This window comes from Colletotrichum tamarilloi (genome assembly GCF_030869305.1).
Source record: "Colletotrichum tamarilloi strain Tom-12 chromosome Unknown Scaffold_55.1, whole genome shotgun sequence".
In the NCBI taxonomy this organism is placed as follows: domain Eukaryota; kingdom Fungi; phylum Ascomycota; class Sordariomycetes; order Glomerellales; family Glomerellaceae; genus Colletotrichum; species Colletotrichum tamarilloi.
Window position 1 is genome coordinate 431 of NW_026849454.1, and position 14,639 is coordinate 15,069.

At 50.0% G+C, this 14,639-nt stretch overlaps 7 protein-coding genes across 7 annotated transcripts; 4 read left to right on the forward strand and 3 right to left on the reverse strand.

The window, feature by feature from the left end:
- Positions 1 to 466: 466 nt before the first annotated feature.
- On the forward strand, positions 467 to 2,180 carry CTAM01_12076 (ammonium transporter; the record flags this gene model as incomplete). Its single annotated transcript, XM_060528084.1, has 5 exons — positions 467 to 565; positions 659 to 941; positions 1,013 to 1,139; positions 1,203 to 1,639; positions 1,693 to 2,180. The coding sequence occupies 5 exons, from the start codon at positions 467 to 469 to the stop codon at positions 2,178 to 2,180; spliced, it is 1,434 nt and encodes a 477-aa protein (XP_060377217.1).
- A 344-nt stretch (positions 2,181 to 2,524) lies between these two features.
- On the forward strand, positions 2,525 to 2,713 carry CTAM01_12077 (uncharacterized protein; the record flags this gene model as incomplete). Its single annotated transcript, XM_060528085.1, has 1 exon — positions 2,525 to 2,713. The coding sequence occupies one exon, from the start codon at positions 2,525 to 2,527 to the stop codon at positions 2,711 to 2,713; it is 189 nt and encodes a 62-aa protein (XP_060377218.1).
- Positions 2,714 to 3,014: 301 nt separating this feature from the next.
- On the reverse strand, positions 3,015 to 4,000 carry CTAM01_12078 (uncharacterized protein; the record flags this gene model as incomplete). The annotated part of the gene is made up of 4 exons (XM_060528086.1): positions 3,015 to 3,279; positions 3,342 to 3,387; positions 3,464 to 3,574; positions 3,634 to 4,000. 4 exons carry the CDS (start codon positions 3,998 to 4,000, stop codon positions 3,015 to 3,017), a joined length of 789 nt encoding a protein of 262 aa, XP_060377219.1.
- Positions 4,001 to 4,815: 815 nt separating this feature from the next.
- On the reverse strand, positions 4,816 to 6,192 carry CTAM01_12079 (uncharacterized protein; the record flags this gene model as incomplete). The annotated part of the gene is made up of 1 exon (XM_060528087.1): positions 4,816 to 6,192. The coding sequence occupies one exon, from the start codon at positions 6,190 to 6,192 to the stop codon at positions 4,816 to 4,818; it is 1,377 nt and encodes a 458-aa protein (XP_060377220.1).
- Positions 6,193 to 9,147: 2,955 nt separating this feature from the next.
- Positions 9,148 to 10,401, forward strand: CTAM01_12080 (mannanase; the record flags this gene model as incomplete). The annotated part of the gene is made up of 3 exons (XM_060528088.1): positions 9,148 to 9,958; positions 10,047 to 10,139; positions 10,196 to 10,401. 3 exons carry the CDS (start codon positions 9,148 to 9,150, stop codon positions 10,399 to 10,401), a joined length of 1,110 nt encoding a protein of 369 aa, XP_060377221.1.
- A 619-nt stretch (positions 10,402 to 11,020) lies between these two features.
- On the forward strand, positions 11,021 to 11,796 carry CTAM01_12081 (cellulose-binding protein; the record flags this gene model as incomplete). The annotated part of the gene is made up of 3 exons (XM_060528089.1): positions 11,021 to 11,053; positions 11,147 to 11,464; positions 11,542 to 11,796. The coding sequence occupies 3 exons, from the start codon at positions 11,021 to 11,023 to the stop codon at positions 11,794 to 11,796; spliced, it is 606 nt and encodes a 201-aa protein (XP_060377222.1).
- A 183-nt stretch (positions 11,797 to 11,979) lies between these two features.
- Positions 11,980 to 14,228, reverse strand: CTAM01_12082 (HET domain-containing protein; the record flags this gene model as incomplete). Its single annotated transcript, XM_060528090.1, has 2 exons — positions 11,980 to 13,679; positions 13,769 to 14,228. The coding sequence occupies 2 exons, from the start codon at positions 14,226 to 14,228 to the stop codon at positions 11,980 to 11,982; spliced, it is 2,160 nt and encodes a 719-aa protein (XP_060377223.1).
- Positions 14,229 to 14,639: the final 411 nt, after the last annotated feature.

Sequence of the window (14,639 nt, forward strand, 5' to 3'; positions counted from 1 at the left end):
TTGAACCCACTGATCCTCATCCCTTTCCAGTCACCCCTAGCAATGCCCAGACTTTTGGTGCCCAGAAACCAGCTCGAGAGCTTCCTGGATTGAGTAGAAAGATAGGTCTTTTCGTGTCCCCGGTGAAGCTCGTCTATCAGGGATAAGCCAATCAGGGAGGGTGGTGTTATCTGGCATCCAGTGCCCAAGACAATTGTGAACATGCTTAATTTTGTTACAGAGCCAACCTTATCTGGGGTTCGTACTGGTGCCAAGTGATAGCAATACCGACAGCATGGCAGCTTGGCCAACATCTGAAGATTGACGAAAGCTTTAAGTGGCTCCCTGTTGTCCTGTCAAGCTTTGAGGTTGACGTTCCGAGGCTTTGGTTCTTTAACAGAAAAAAAGCAGCATTGCCTTCGCTTGCCCGCCATCTCAGTCATTGCATCATAATATTTCTCCGTTGGAAGTATTGTCGTGATACATCATGACGGAAGTCATCCCTGTGACCGAGTTCCCGGACTATGCCACCGACCCAACGGGAGGCAACCCAATCACCCATGACCTCAATGCGCCTTATGACAAGGTAAAGAAAGAATTTGACAAAAGTTCTTCTGAAGACCTAAAAAATATTTCGATTGGGGTTCAAAGCCCGCTAACTCGTGTGAACAATCCGTAGGGTGACCTCTGCTGGGTGCTGGTATGCACAATCCTGTGCTGGCAGATTACGCCGGCCATCGGCTTTCTCTACGCCGGAATGCATCGTAGGAAATCCGCCATGACGATGGTTCTCCAATCACTCTTCTGTGCATGCGCCTGTGGCCTACAATACTGGATCTACGGTGCATCGCTGTACCAGTCACGCACGACGAACCCTATCCTCGGCGACCTGTCCCACGCCGCATTCCACAATCTCCTGGCTTCTCCTTCGTTTGCCAACAGTGATATCCCAGACATCTTGTGTAAGTCAAGTATCTCCTGAGATGGTCGATATTAATAGGGATGGAGACACTAATAATCGTCTGTTGGACAGATGCTGCCTTTGGCTTCACCTTTGTTACAGCTACGGCAATGATCCTGGCCGGTGCCATGCTCGAGCGCGGCCGTCTCTGGCCCAGCATGCTTTTCCTCCTCTGCTGGAACACGTTCGTCTACTACATGTAAGTCCAAGACCTTCGATATCGAGCACACGTGTATGAGAGTAATGCTGATTTGCCCTTTAGCTTGGCATATTGGGAGTGGAACCCTAGCGGTTGGCTGTACAACCTCGGCCTATACGACTTTGCGGGCTCCGGTCCGGTCCATATCGCCAGTGGTTTTGGAGCCCTTGCCTGGTCCATGATGTTGGGTCCCCGCATCGACGACAGCAGCACGTCCACGAAGAAGAGGCACGTCCCACAGTTTAGGGGCCACAACCCTTTGCTGATGACTCTGGGTACCGTTCTCATCTGGTTTGGATGGTTTGCCTTCAACGGAGCTAGCACGGCTAACCTTAGCTTGCGGTCCATCTATGTCGTTGTGAACACCAACTTTGCTGCTTGTGGTGGTGGAGTTACGTGGGCCTTGTTGGACTACATGTACATGAAGAAGTTCAGCTTGGTTGGCTTCTGCTCGGGTATCATCTCCGGTCTTGTCGGTATCACCCCAGCAGCTGGCTTCGGTAAAACTATCCTTCTCGTTGCATTCCCATGTTTGCGCTAACAACTATAATAGTTCTTGTCTACGTCTCACCTCTTGTCGGAATTATCACAGCCATCTGCTGTTTCTACACCGTTCGATACCAGTATATCCTCCGCGTCGACGACGGTCTCGATATCTTTGCCATTCACGGTGTCGGTGGATACGTTGGTGATATTCTGACTGGTCTTTTTGCCCACAAGATGGTACCTGCTCTCGACGGAGTTAGCGGCGACTCGTATGAGGGCGGCTGGTGGAATGGCAACTTCAGACAGCTTGGTCTACAGTTGACAGGCGCGACGACTTGCGCTGCCTGGTCGTTCTTTGTCTCCTGCATCTTGTTGTTCCTCATAAATAAGATTCCGGGCATGCATCTGCGCGCTACTGAGGAAGACGAGTTGCGAGGTCTTGATTATGCGTACATTGAGGATATTGTCTCGGACTACGATGATGGCAATATGCTGATCCACAATGGCCAGGTGGTGGAGACGCCGACTCCGGCGAGCTTTTCGAAAAGCTCCTAGACCTGTAGACGCGTGTTCATTTAGAGGTCTGAAGAATTAGAAGGTCGGGATAGACTATACAGTACCACGTGAAGGAACTTTTTTCTTGGAAATGATTCCCACTTGTGAGTCTAGTAAGAAATTCAGTAGCCATCCATTTCCATAGGTATCTACATATTTAGTGTACCTCCTCAGGTACCTCTAGACCATGTGTGGCCGTTACCATGACGATACTTCCTAGGAAGCACATGATTCATTTTCAAACACCGACTGCACCAACTTCAGGGTCTCTGAAATCATAAGTTTACAACACCTCTCCCCTCGTTGCATTACGGGTCAAATTTGCCGGAAAGTCCCCGTGAAAAATGCCGGACCCAAACCCCGGCTCAGCTCCAGCAGAACCCGAGAATGAGTGGATCTCGGCACCGAGTGGCCGGCCCAAACCAAACCAAAAACCGAATTACAAGCAATACCAAATCCTAGGTAACCACACGCACATGACTTCAATCATGGTGAACAACTTGAGAAGTTGGAGCATGTTCATTCGTCGCTGAACCCTGGCTTAAGTCAGGCCACTTGAAGGTCATGAAGTGCAGACGGCGTTTGACCCACTCGGTCATGAGCTACGGCCTACTTCTCTTTCGTGGGTTCGCATGGCGTGATCACCTTGTAGGTTTTTCGAGAGACAACGGGGCCGGTCTACTTTATGAATTGCATGAGTTCTTCTCCTAACCTCAATAACAAACCGAGATGAGACACGACTATCACAGTAGGAAGAGCTGGGGGTTGGTTCATATAATACTACTACAGACCAGACCTGACATTTGACAGCATTCGGCGCACAAGATTCGTATGTCATCTCTGATGCCGCTGACTCTTCTCCCTCGGAAATAATTGTGACAAGTCGCCCAACGGGACATGAAACGGCAGCACTTCACAGCAAAACTCAGCGGCCATCACGTAGAAACCAGCCAATGCAGCAACAAATCCAAATCCACCGGCGATCTTGGCCAAAGTCCCACCAGCCGCGGCGTTCCCGCTTGCGAATAGGAAATTCGCTGAGCAATTCAAGGTGTAAGAAAGTTCAAGGCCTCCATAGACAATGACGTTTGCGACGTTCCTGATGTTGCAAGTTGTCACTGGTCAGCGAGCCCCGCCAGAACAGATAGGTTCAGCACTTACGTCGCAAAAGCAGCAATGAAAAAGAAGAGGTTGAAAAGCGACCAGACTGGTTACAGTGCTCAAAGTCAGTCGCAAGCTGTAGCATCGGAAAAATAAGAAAATGGCGAGAATGTCAAACAAACCAGCAAGATAGAGTCCAAAAGCCGTATAATATTGCTCCGTCTTGCCACCGTAGCTGTCGACAATTCCAATCGAAGGGATCAGCAGGAAGCCATAACCGCCATAGTAAAATGCTGGGAGCTTCAGTCCTTTGTCGAGTCATGAAATCAAAACAATGGAGTGACAAACTCACCAAAAGCAATGAGTGTCGTATAGGCGAACGTGTTACCCCTTACCATTTCCCACTGAGCTGAGATGAGGAGGCCCAGACCAGCTAGGAAGCAGAGGTTGGCGATGAAAACAGCTTGATTTTCAATGTTCCGAATACCCATATTAGCCAGTGATAGAGTCATCAATGTCGTCGCAAATGCACCGTAGCCAAAAGGGCTCTGCGGGATGATATGGTCAGCCAGTTGCTGGTGAACTTCTAGAGCGAGCGACCCGAAGTGGAAAGGTAGGGAATAGTACAGTGACCCTACCGAATTAGCAAAGCGTTCTCTGGAGCTCGCGAGTGGCCTGATTGACTCGATGTCGACTTTACATGTATTTCGGGCTGACATTTTAACAACTTCTGATAGTGACGGGGCGTAGTTAGAATAGTAAATCAAGCACTGGAATAGATCGAAAACTTGGGACCCTTGTTAAGACGAAGGCATGGTGATGAGCTTTCAAAATTTCAATGAATCAATTCAACGTGTTGCCGCTATTAATATAGGAGGCGAGAAAGTTTTAGTTGGTCATGAACCATGTTGGCCGGGCTTTGAACTTTTACCTCGGCGACGCAATGCATGCCTCATCAAATGCTCAGTCGAAAACCCTTCGCCGAGACGCATTACTACCATAACGTGATTCAATGATCTTTTTTCAACGAGTCCACTTCTAGCTAATTCAGGCCCCGTTCCAGTCCTGTTCGTTGTACACAGCCATCGAGATCAGATGGATCCATTATCGTTTGCCGATGTACATTCGTCAACATTCAACCGTCCCATTGTTCGACATCGTTTTTTTTTTTTTTTTTTTTTACTTACTTACCACACTTCTCATTGAGACTAGCCGGTCAAGCAACACAGGCAAACATCTCTACTTTACCTTTGCCAATTCAATACGTAAGCTTTATCGCTGGGAATGAGTTGGAGTTGCACCATTTCAACTCCATCTGAGGATACATGCACATATTTCTCATTCAGTGTCCGGGAAAGTAAGTTTCATTAACTCCGTTTTACTGCCTCGGAGTCGTAAGGATAGTAAGTTTTAGATATTAAGGACAAGTAGCACCACCTCGTAACGCCATACACCGCCCCTTCAGCCATCATCCGTCATGGCCGCATACAGTCTATGGCCCAAAGGCTACATGCAGTTTCAAGTAACAAGAAGCTTAGTACCCTCCATTGCGACTCCTCTCGTCCTCTCTGCGTTGCTGCTCATAATCCTGAATGCGGTCGCCGTACTTATCCTTATCGTTCTGGGCTTTCCGAATTTGCTCGTCGTACCTAGTGCGGCGGTCCTCCTCAGCCTTGATCAACTGGTCTTGCTTGTTCTTGTCGTACTGAGATTCGCGGATCTGTTGGTCCGCACGCTGGCGTCTAGCTTCTTCGGCACGGATTTCCTGATCATAGCTGTTCTTGTTTGCATTGTTGCCGTACCTGTCCTTGGCTCGTTCCGCATCCTGGATGCGCTCGCCACTCCGTTGCTTCTCGTATTGAGCCTTGCGGATTGCCTCATCCTCCTTGTCCTTGTTATACTCTCCATTCTTGATCTTGTCGCCGCTCTTGTTCTTATTATACTCAGCTTTGTTGATACGAGAATCCTCACGCGCGCGGTCTCTCTCCAGTTGACGGATTCTCTCATCGTCCTTGTTGCGCTGGTTCGAGTAATAGTTACTGTCCTTGTTCTGGTAGTTGGGATTCTTGTAGTCGTTGTAAGTTCCCGACTTGCCACCATAAGATTTTGGGTTGAAGTTTGTTGACGTCTCAGGTGTCTCAACGAATCTGCCGCCACGTCCACCCCTCTTGGCGTCCGCCAGTTCCTGCTTCTCCTTCTCCTTTTGGGCTTGGAGGCGCGCCTTGTCTCTCTGGTTCTGGCCCTTCACTCTGTCAAGGGAATCTTGCTCTTCAAGCTTCTTGCGCCTAGCAGCGTCCTTGTCTCGGGAGTTCGTAGCGCCCTTCTGTCTCTCGCGGGCCTCTTGAATTTCTGCCCGCTCCTTGGCTTCCTTCGCCTTGCCGCTTGCATGTTGCGTTCTCTGATCTGCTTGGATATCCTTGATCTCGTTCTTTTCCTTCTGGACTCTTCCCTTGTCAACCCTGTTATTGTTGTTGTTGCTCCGCGAAGATGAAGTCCGAGATGAAGAGGTGCGACTCGACGACGATTTTTTATTGTCACGAGACTCAAGAGTGCCATGCTGATCGTCATCCACCTCCAAGTCACGAGACTGGAACGTCGAGTAGACCTCGCTGACTTCCTTAAGGTCCCGTGCCTCAAGGTCGCCAGACTCCTCGCCGTCCACTAGACCTCGAGCAGAGATGCCAGCGACAGAAGTAGCCTCGACGTACTCATACTCGTACTCGTCCTCATCTCGGGCCTCGAGGTCAGCGTAGTCCTCGCTGGCCTCGATATCGCGGGTCTCTAGAGAAGTCCGAGGGTTCTCATCAAAGACACTTGCGGCATTTTCTTTGTTCTCGAAACGGGTGATGAGAGGAGCCGCAAGGGTGCTCGAAACAAGAGCGGAAACAAACAAAGCTTTGACGGAAGGCATATTGTGAGGAGGTAGGTGACGAAGACTACTGATGGAGACGGAAGGCTGAGTTGCTAGAGGAAGCTGGGTTCGTAAACTATGAAGTCCGCAACCTGTCTGGCAAGAAATCATCTGTAACGAAAAGCGGGAGGCCTTGTCATCTTTAATACGTTTCTCAATACCACGAAATGTTTATTTACTTCTTGAGACTAATTTTGTTTGTTAGACTAGTGAATAAGTCTAAAATTCTCCGATAAGGTTAAGTTGATAGTCTGAGACGGCCGATATCTCAGCCTTGGTCTTAATCCGTCGCCGGCAGTGACCTGATGATGGCTTCCAGGGTGCGAGAAAAACGAGGCTGTTTCTCATGATCTCGGAAGCCCGGTTTGTTCTTGCGGGCGCAACACTCACGGTATACAAGCCTAGCTATGGTCCGTTAGGTAGGGACGGGATGTGATGGTGAGTAGCATGCCTTCAACGCGTGTTCCGAAAGACTTCGGACGGAAAAGCTTGGTCTTCATGCGCAAAAAGTAGGGCGACGCAGTAGATGATGTCCATAAGCGGACCCGAGAGCGACAAAGTCCGTCCGCACGTCTTTCAACACTGACAGCGTTTATTCCTTCCGCGGAGCTCCAGGAAGCAGGGCGAAAGAGTCCCTGATTCAGGGGCCCTGTCGACTGCGTCTGGATTCGAGTCGATCACCGCGGGGTAGGGCAACTTTAGACTCGACAGTGAGCATGACTAGCTTAAAATGGTAGCTGAGCGCGGGCCTGATCTTCGCGGGCCACGTACATCTCCCGCTGCGGGGTACTGAGAAGAAGCCAATCGGTTCACGAAGCCGAGCAAGTCGTCGTAACGGCCGCAACGATGAATGAGATGCCAAGAGCCTCTGGACCATTACCCCTCGAAGCTTGAGTCTCTGCTCACCTACTTCTAAGTTTACTAGAGAGAGATCGGAAGCGAGAGCTCGCTTCCAGTTGAAAATCGCGGGCTCTTAAACTCTCATTCACGTGGGAAAGGGTCCACGATCATCTGTGAATTCTCTCCTTTGCCGATGTCCCATAAGCCATGCACCTCGTCTACTCCCGATTCCTTCGAACAGACAACGCATAACGTTCGGCAACCTACGAAGCTTCGGCCGCGTACTACGCCGGCCAAATTCTCGGCAATGCTGGCCCCAGATTCGCATCGTTTGGACCCTCGTTACCGCTAGCCCGGAGCCGACTCGATGGACCAAGCATGCCGCAGACGGTCACCTATACACAGCGGCCGGTAATCAAAGCTTCACTGGCGTAAACTGTATCATGTGGCACTGGACTCTCCTGTTGAGATTGATTTGACTTCTAGCTGTCTGAATCTGAAATATTTCAAATCATCTTCAAGGCACCAAAACTCAACAAAAGCCTGGGCCATCTCGCGGAAGTCCCGCTTACAAGGTTAGATCAAGGCTGGAGGCTGTCCAGACTCGATTCGTCGCCCAACGGCTTGTTCTCCTTCTCCCCAAAAAGTTCGCAGGTGGCTTGTTCCGTTTCGCCCATCTTAGTATTTTCTCTGCCACTGCCTATCCTAAGACATGGATCGATAGCTTCATTCAACTTGGCTCATAAGCCCCAAAAACACTAGAGCAACGACAACTCTAAAATCTTGTTGAACTCGTAAACTTTAAGTTCTCATCTCTGTCCTCTTCTGTGACAGTATCGACAGGCATTTCTGAAAATCTCATTGAAGTTCAAGTTTATATCAACACGCATGTACCTGATGGCTGATGACAAGCCCCAATGTCTATGTGCAAAGATTACTCGCTTGCAGAAAGGATAATGGCAACAATCATGGGACTTAGGATATAATTTCGAGCGTTGCTCACAGACAGCTTAAATTATCTGACGCCTTAGCCAGAGAGATGTTAACTTGTTACAGTAACCCGCCCACCCCCTCCCGACGGCCAAGAGAGTAAGTAGATTCCATCTGTTCACCATCAGTCACTGCACATACCAGCAACATCATGAGCTCGCAACACACCTGTTCTCTAGCTTCCTCTATGCATTAGTCCAATGCAGACACAACCTATTAGAGTGTGCTTTAGGCCCACTGAAGCTGAAAGTTTGACTTCTATGGGTCCCGCAAGTGAGGTTGACTAGGTACCTAATGCACCTTTATGTTGAATAAGGTGCAGGTACCTAACGGGAATGCATAGGGGCCGAAGGCTTGCGAACCTTTCCTTGCTTCGCGAGGGATTTCTGGTATAATCAAATCAATTCGAAACAGGTTTCCAACCTTCTATGTCACTTAGTCTGAATTCAACGCGAGCACCTCAGAGGCTGACTGTATCTCAATACGCGTATGATGGACTCAGTGCTTGCCTCGCACGTGACCCAATGTCCTGCCGAGTACATCTTACTTATATGCCTACTATCAAGTGAGACTGTTAGTTCAAAGGGTCTGAGGATGACTTGCCCTTCATCTCATTCGTATGAATGGTGTAACTGCAATGTTATCTGGAGCCCGGTTCCGATCGGCCGAAGATCCATAAAATAGCCCCGGAGCTGCCGCTAGTCTCTCGGCACTTTCTTCGAGACGAAGCGGCCGGGGATGTCCCGCCTTGGGCCCCACATCATTTCCGAAAAGGTGCAGAGGGAGTCCTCCCTCCGCACCCCAATCGGTATTACACCGCCTCGGCGCTCTCGAAATACGGGGAATTTGCCCAGGCGACAAGTTGATCGCATCCGGAAAAGGTACGAGGTGTTCGTATTGGTCATTAGCTCTAGTAGTCTTGGCCATTTTAACTGAAGTGCCGTTGGATTTTCATTGGCTCCGTTTTAGGTTGCTTTCTAACGCGGAGAGCCGACGCACCAGCGGCTACACAATGTTCAACCCATTTTCAACGAGAGTATAAAGGCTCCTTATGGAGATGAATAATCTGATCTGCCCATCATCTCATCTTCTCATACACCCGCACCCAGAAAACGGCGACCCATCATGAAGCTTGCCCTTGTGTCGATCTTCGCCAATTTGGCCAGCATCCAAGCCCTGGCCGTTCCAGAGCCTAGACAGGCTTCGACCTTCCCGTCGGCAAGTGGCACAAAGTTCACCATCGATGGCCAGACAAAATACTTTGCCGGCAGCAACTCATACTGGATCTCGTTCCTGACGAATAATGCCGACGTCGATCTCGTCATGGACAATGTCGCGAAAGCCGGACTCAAGATCTTTCGCGTATGGGGCTTCAACGACGTGAACGCTGTCCCCAGCGGAAACCAGGTCTGGTACCAACACCTCTCAGCCTCTGGATCACAAATCAACACTGGCGTCAACGGACTCCAGCGACTCGATGCGGTCGTCGCTGCCGCGGAGAAGAAGGGTGTGAAGCTCATCATCCCCTTTGTGAACCACTGGGATGACTACGGTGGCATGAACGCCTACGTGAAAGCCTTTGGCGGTTCGAAAGAGACTTGGTACACCAACGCTCAGGCCCAAACTCAGTACAAGGCGTACATTCGGGCCGTCGTGAGCCGTTACAAGAACTCTCCCGCCATCTTTGCTTGGGAACTGGCCAACGAACCCCGCTGCAAGGGTTGCAGCACTGATGTGATTTTCCAGTGGGCGCAAGCGACTTCCCAGTTCGTTAAGTCACTGGATGCGAACCACATGGTCACTCTCGGCGATGAGGGCATGGGACTGCCCGGCGATGGAAGCTACCCCTACCAATACGGTGAAGGCACAGATTTTGTCAAGAACCTCGGCATCAAGACGCTCGACTTTGGCACTTTCCACATGTACCCCGATCATTGTAAGTCACCTGAAAGAGACAAGCTTTCTTATCCAAGTCTCGTCCGAATGACGAGGGTCGGACATAATCAACTAACACGGAGAAATAGGGAGCGTCGATCTGAAGACCTGGTCTCCCGGCTGGATCAAATCACACGGCGAGGCTTGCGCAAAGGCCGGCAAACCCTGCCTCTTTGAAGAATGTGAGTTTTTTTCCTCGTGTCTGGTATTTAAACTCAATAAGCTCACACCCAAGAAGACGGTTCTCTAAGTGACCATTGCGGCATCGAGGCACCCTGGCAGCAAGTCTCACGGACGGCGCCCGGACTCGGCGCCGATCTGTTCTGGCAGTGGGGAGATCAGCTGAGCTCAGGGCAGACTCACAACGATGGGTTCACGATCTACAAGGGCAGCAGCGATTACCAGTGTCTGGTCGTCGACCATGTAAAGGCAATCAACGGGTGAAGGTTTGACGCGCGCTGGCTAGCTAGAGTTTGCGGTGACTGGGAAGGGCATTCAGTCACAGTCAATTAATCTAACCTGATCCTCATGGATCCTGTTTCATCCCCGTAATCAGCGATGATCGCCCGAATCATCCGAAATATCGACCGCGAGGCTCAAATACCTGATTCAATGGGGGCCGGGAGCCACCCATCCGACGACGTTAAGTCCTGAAAAGGGATAGTCGGTGTCATGGCATCAAATGGCACCAGCTCCCATAGGTACACCATGGAGGCGTTTCAACGCTGGAAGCATGATGAATCCTGAATTGAGATCCTGCTTCTCACAGGAATACATGTCATAACAGCATCATGTTGATACACTGCGAGATAACATGAATCCTGTAGGATCCCGTCGAAAGTGCAATTGATTGTACTAGATCGAAGAATAAGTAGGGGGCTGCAAGCGCTCTAAACTCGCCATTTCCATCAGGAAATAAACAGCATTAGTGCCTAGTCTCGGCCCATGAGTTGTCTCTTCAATTACCAGCTATCGAGTCATGATGTTTCTTGGCCGATCTGTTTTGATGCTAGTCTGTTTCTCCTCGATATGGACTGCCTCAGCTGAAGAAAAGGTTAAGATCATGCCCCTCGGAGACTCGATCACTGGCAGCCCAGTAAGTTTTCTGCTCTCTGGCTCTATGCTTCTCTGGCCCCGCTTGCGTGTTTTTTTTTGAAAAGTAAGATGTTGACGAATCGCGATGAATTAGGGCTGCTGGAGAGCTCTACTGTGGAAGAAGCTTCAGGATAACAATATCAAGAATATCGATTTTGTCGGAACTTTGCCACCGCAGGGATGTGGTTTCGACTACGACGGAGATAATGAGGGCCACGGTGGCCTTCTTGCGACAGACCTTGCTCGGGAGAGTAGACTAGAGCGTTGGCTTGGGGATACGAAACCCGATATTGTCATGATGCACCTCGGCTCAAACGACGTGTGGAGTACGAAGAAGCCCGAGGAGATTCTTGGCGCACTGGATAAGCTGGTTGACCAAATGCGGGCTAGCAAAGAAAGCATGAAGATATTGGTGCGTATTCCCTCGCGAGCTGTCTTTGGGCAACATGACCACCAGACATGACTCTAACGTCTGAATATCCTCTTCAGATTGCTCAGGTAACACCCCTAGACCCAGCCGGCTGTACAAACTGTATGCGAGGCATTGAGGATTTCAACAAAGTCATACCAAATTGGGCGAGCAGTAAATCAAATGAGAAAAGCCGTATTACTGTTGTTGACTGCCATAAGGACTTTGATGTCAAGGGGATGACGCGAGATGGTGTACATCCCAATGGCAAGGGCGACGAAAAGCTAGCTGATAGTTGGTTTGAGCCCCTGGTAAAGGCCATCAAAGGGGGCTAAGTTGTTCATGAATACTGAACATTCCCGCCTGACATGCCTTCAATATGGGTCATATCATATCTCCTATCGCTGGGGACTAACTTCAATTGTTGATCTTGATACTTTGTCTTCTCCTCTGTGGTGTCTTATGAATTGTAAGAAAGCGCAATGATTAGAATCTCATTATAGTACCCCTACGGGGATTCATATCAGTTTCAGGCGAGACTGAGTTAGCGTCAGCCACGGCTCCGTCTGCTCCTCTGTCTCCGTTCTGAAGGTCCCGAGTCGTTTGTAGATTGGGAGTGATGAAACATTCTCTCCTTGCTCTGGACTACTCTTCACCAAAAGCCCAGTTGGGAATGATGGTGATGAAAACTTTCTCTCGCCTGAGCTCCCATCAAGACCAAAGATGACGCAGCGCGACGCGAGAACGACCGCAGATACGTCGGCAATCTCATCAGCTTGTCCAAAATCAGCTAGCTTGAAAGTGCCATCATTCCTTAACCCCGAGGGTGCTACAGCATCAAGAGATCCGTGGGCCATGATCTTCCCACCTTCATAGAAGAGGACCTCTGCAAGGTATGTGTCCTGATCACTCTCGGCCTGCTGTACCGGTCGCAAAACCACTGGAACACAGACAGCACAGAGCTCGATCCAAGCGCTCTCAAGTCTTCCAAACGGATCTGAGCCCGCGGTTTCGATGTGGATATTCTCAATACTGCACTTCTGAATGAGCGGTAGTGAGAATCGCAAATCCCATGCGATTTCTGCGTCACTAGATGCCCAGCTCCAGGATGGCGCCCTCCACGCTTTCGGTTTCGAAGGCTGCATGACAGTGTTCCAAAGCATTCCACGTACCAAATCATTTTTCCAAAGTCCAGCTACATATTCGTCTTCAAGCGCTGAGCTGAAAGTACGGGCTAATCCAGACAAAGCTGAAAACTTGTCATTGGAAACCGTCAGCTTTCGTCTGGTATACTCAATTATTAGATCTTTCCATCTCTCATAGAGGCTTTCCCTTCTCTCTTTCACCTCATTGTAAGGTATATCTTCAGGCGCTGGTGAGAGCAGATGATGCCAGCTTTGGACGTTGTCGTATACCTTGCTGCTATGTTCGAGACGTCGTTCCGTTTGACAACGAAAGTAGGACGTATGATTGTCAAAGTACAATACTCGAGTAGACATGAGATCTTCTTGGTATGTCCAAGCCCGCGTAGCCCATGCTCGGGTATGCATGTGGCTTGGATAGTCGGCATCCCAAGTCCGGTGTTCGTTGAGAGCTGACAGGACGTACGTGCCCGACACCCTACCCTGTCCCTTTTTAGACTCGAACGGGACGAGTGCCGACGGCCCGGGACTACTTCTTTTCAGGAAACCCGAGTGAGAGGTATCGCCTGCGGCTGCTACCAGTGTGAGAGTAGCATGCCGATATACAGCAAACATGAGCGCGGCCTCCTTGGCCCAGTCTTCGGCGTCGTCTTGGATAATGCATAGAGCATCGATCCAGATGTACTTGATCCCCATATGACGCGCAAATACGACTGCATCTCTGATTGTATCCGGCATCTCGGGAAGTGGGATCTTCGTCTGGCGGTCTGCCAGAGAGGCCGCTGTGGTGATGAGCTGGGATTTACTGACGGATGGAGGGCCCCAGCAGTAGCTCAGAGCAATGTACGATGTCGTTGGAGGAAGTTTGTCACTCATGACCAAGCGAGCTATTCCGTCGCTCATCTCTCCAACTTTAATCAGCCGAGTCGGGAGGCTTCTTGGCCCTGGAGAGCAACATTCCGGATGGTTGCTCGCGCAGCCCCAAACCCACTCCTTGAGGCGTTTCATGCAAGACGGAGCGAGAGCATTCGTGATGGGGAGTTTCAACTCAATACCGAGGGCACTTGCAACATTTTCTTTCGGTTTTCGTAATGTTAGCAGAATGTCATTGTTCTTGTGGCCTTGCAAGAAGTCATTAAGACGGCTAAGGCTAAGAGACACATACCATCTTCTCCTTGATACGCAATAGCCCGCACTTTCCACCCCTCGGACCACGGTTCTTTACGCCAAGCCTCAGACTCAAACCTGAAATCAAGCCAGTATATCCCGTCTTGTTCGATACCGTAATCATCGGGCATCCAATCGCGTGTGACGTCGATGATGTCGGAACGCATCACGTAAGCAGGCGAAGATAGCTTAGCTACCACATCTTTCGTCGTAGACTCTTGCAATGCAATTTGAAGGGGTTTGGGGAGCTTCTCATCGAGTACAAAGCAAAGATATTCGCAGAAAGAACAGCCCGCTGCAGCCGAGTTACGAAAAAGTGGAAGATTTGGGTAGCTATCCTTTCTCTCCCAGTGCGCAGCATCACGAACATCTCCCTCGGCGTCATCAAAAACGATGCCCGAGCACTCGTTACACAATGCTTTTGGGCTCGATGACGGCGTTACACAGCTTGATGCCATAATGACATCGAAAAATGGACATCAAGCGGGATGTCAGGAAGGCCAGACAGGTGGGTTGCGGTGGTTAATGAGGGGCTTGAAGCTTCAAGCTACCACATTCGTCCCAACAGCTGATTGGATAAGATCTATATCTCTAATTATATGCGGAGATTTGAGCCTGGCGACTCCAACCACAGAACTCAATCAATTCCTTTATTTCAACTGAACGACCATCGAACAGTTTGTGTGATGATAGTGCAAAAATCGACAAAAGAAACAGCAAGGGCTCAATCGGGATTCGAACCCGAGACCTCGCCCATTCACGCTTTGCGCAAGGGTTGGTACAGAACCCGAAGGGCGAATCATACCACTAGACCATTGAGCCGGAGCGACCTCCGTTGATCGGAGGCCAATGGTTGGTGAGGTCGCAAA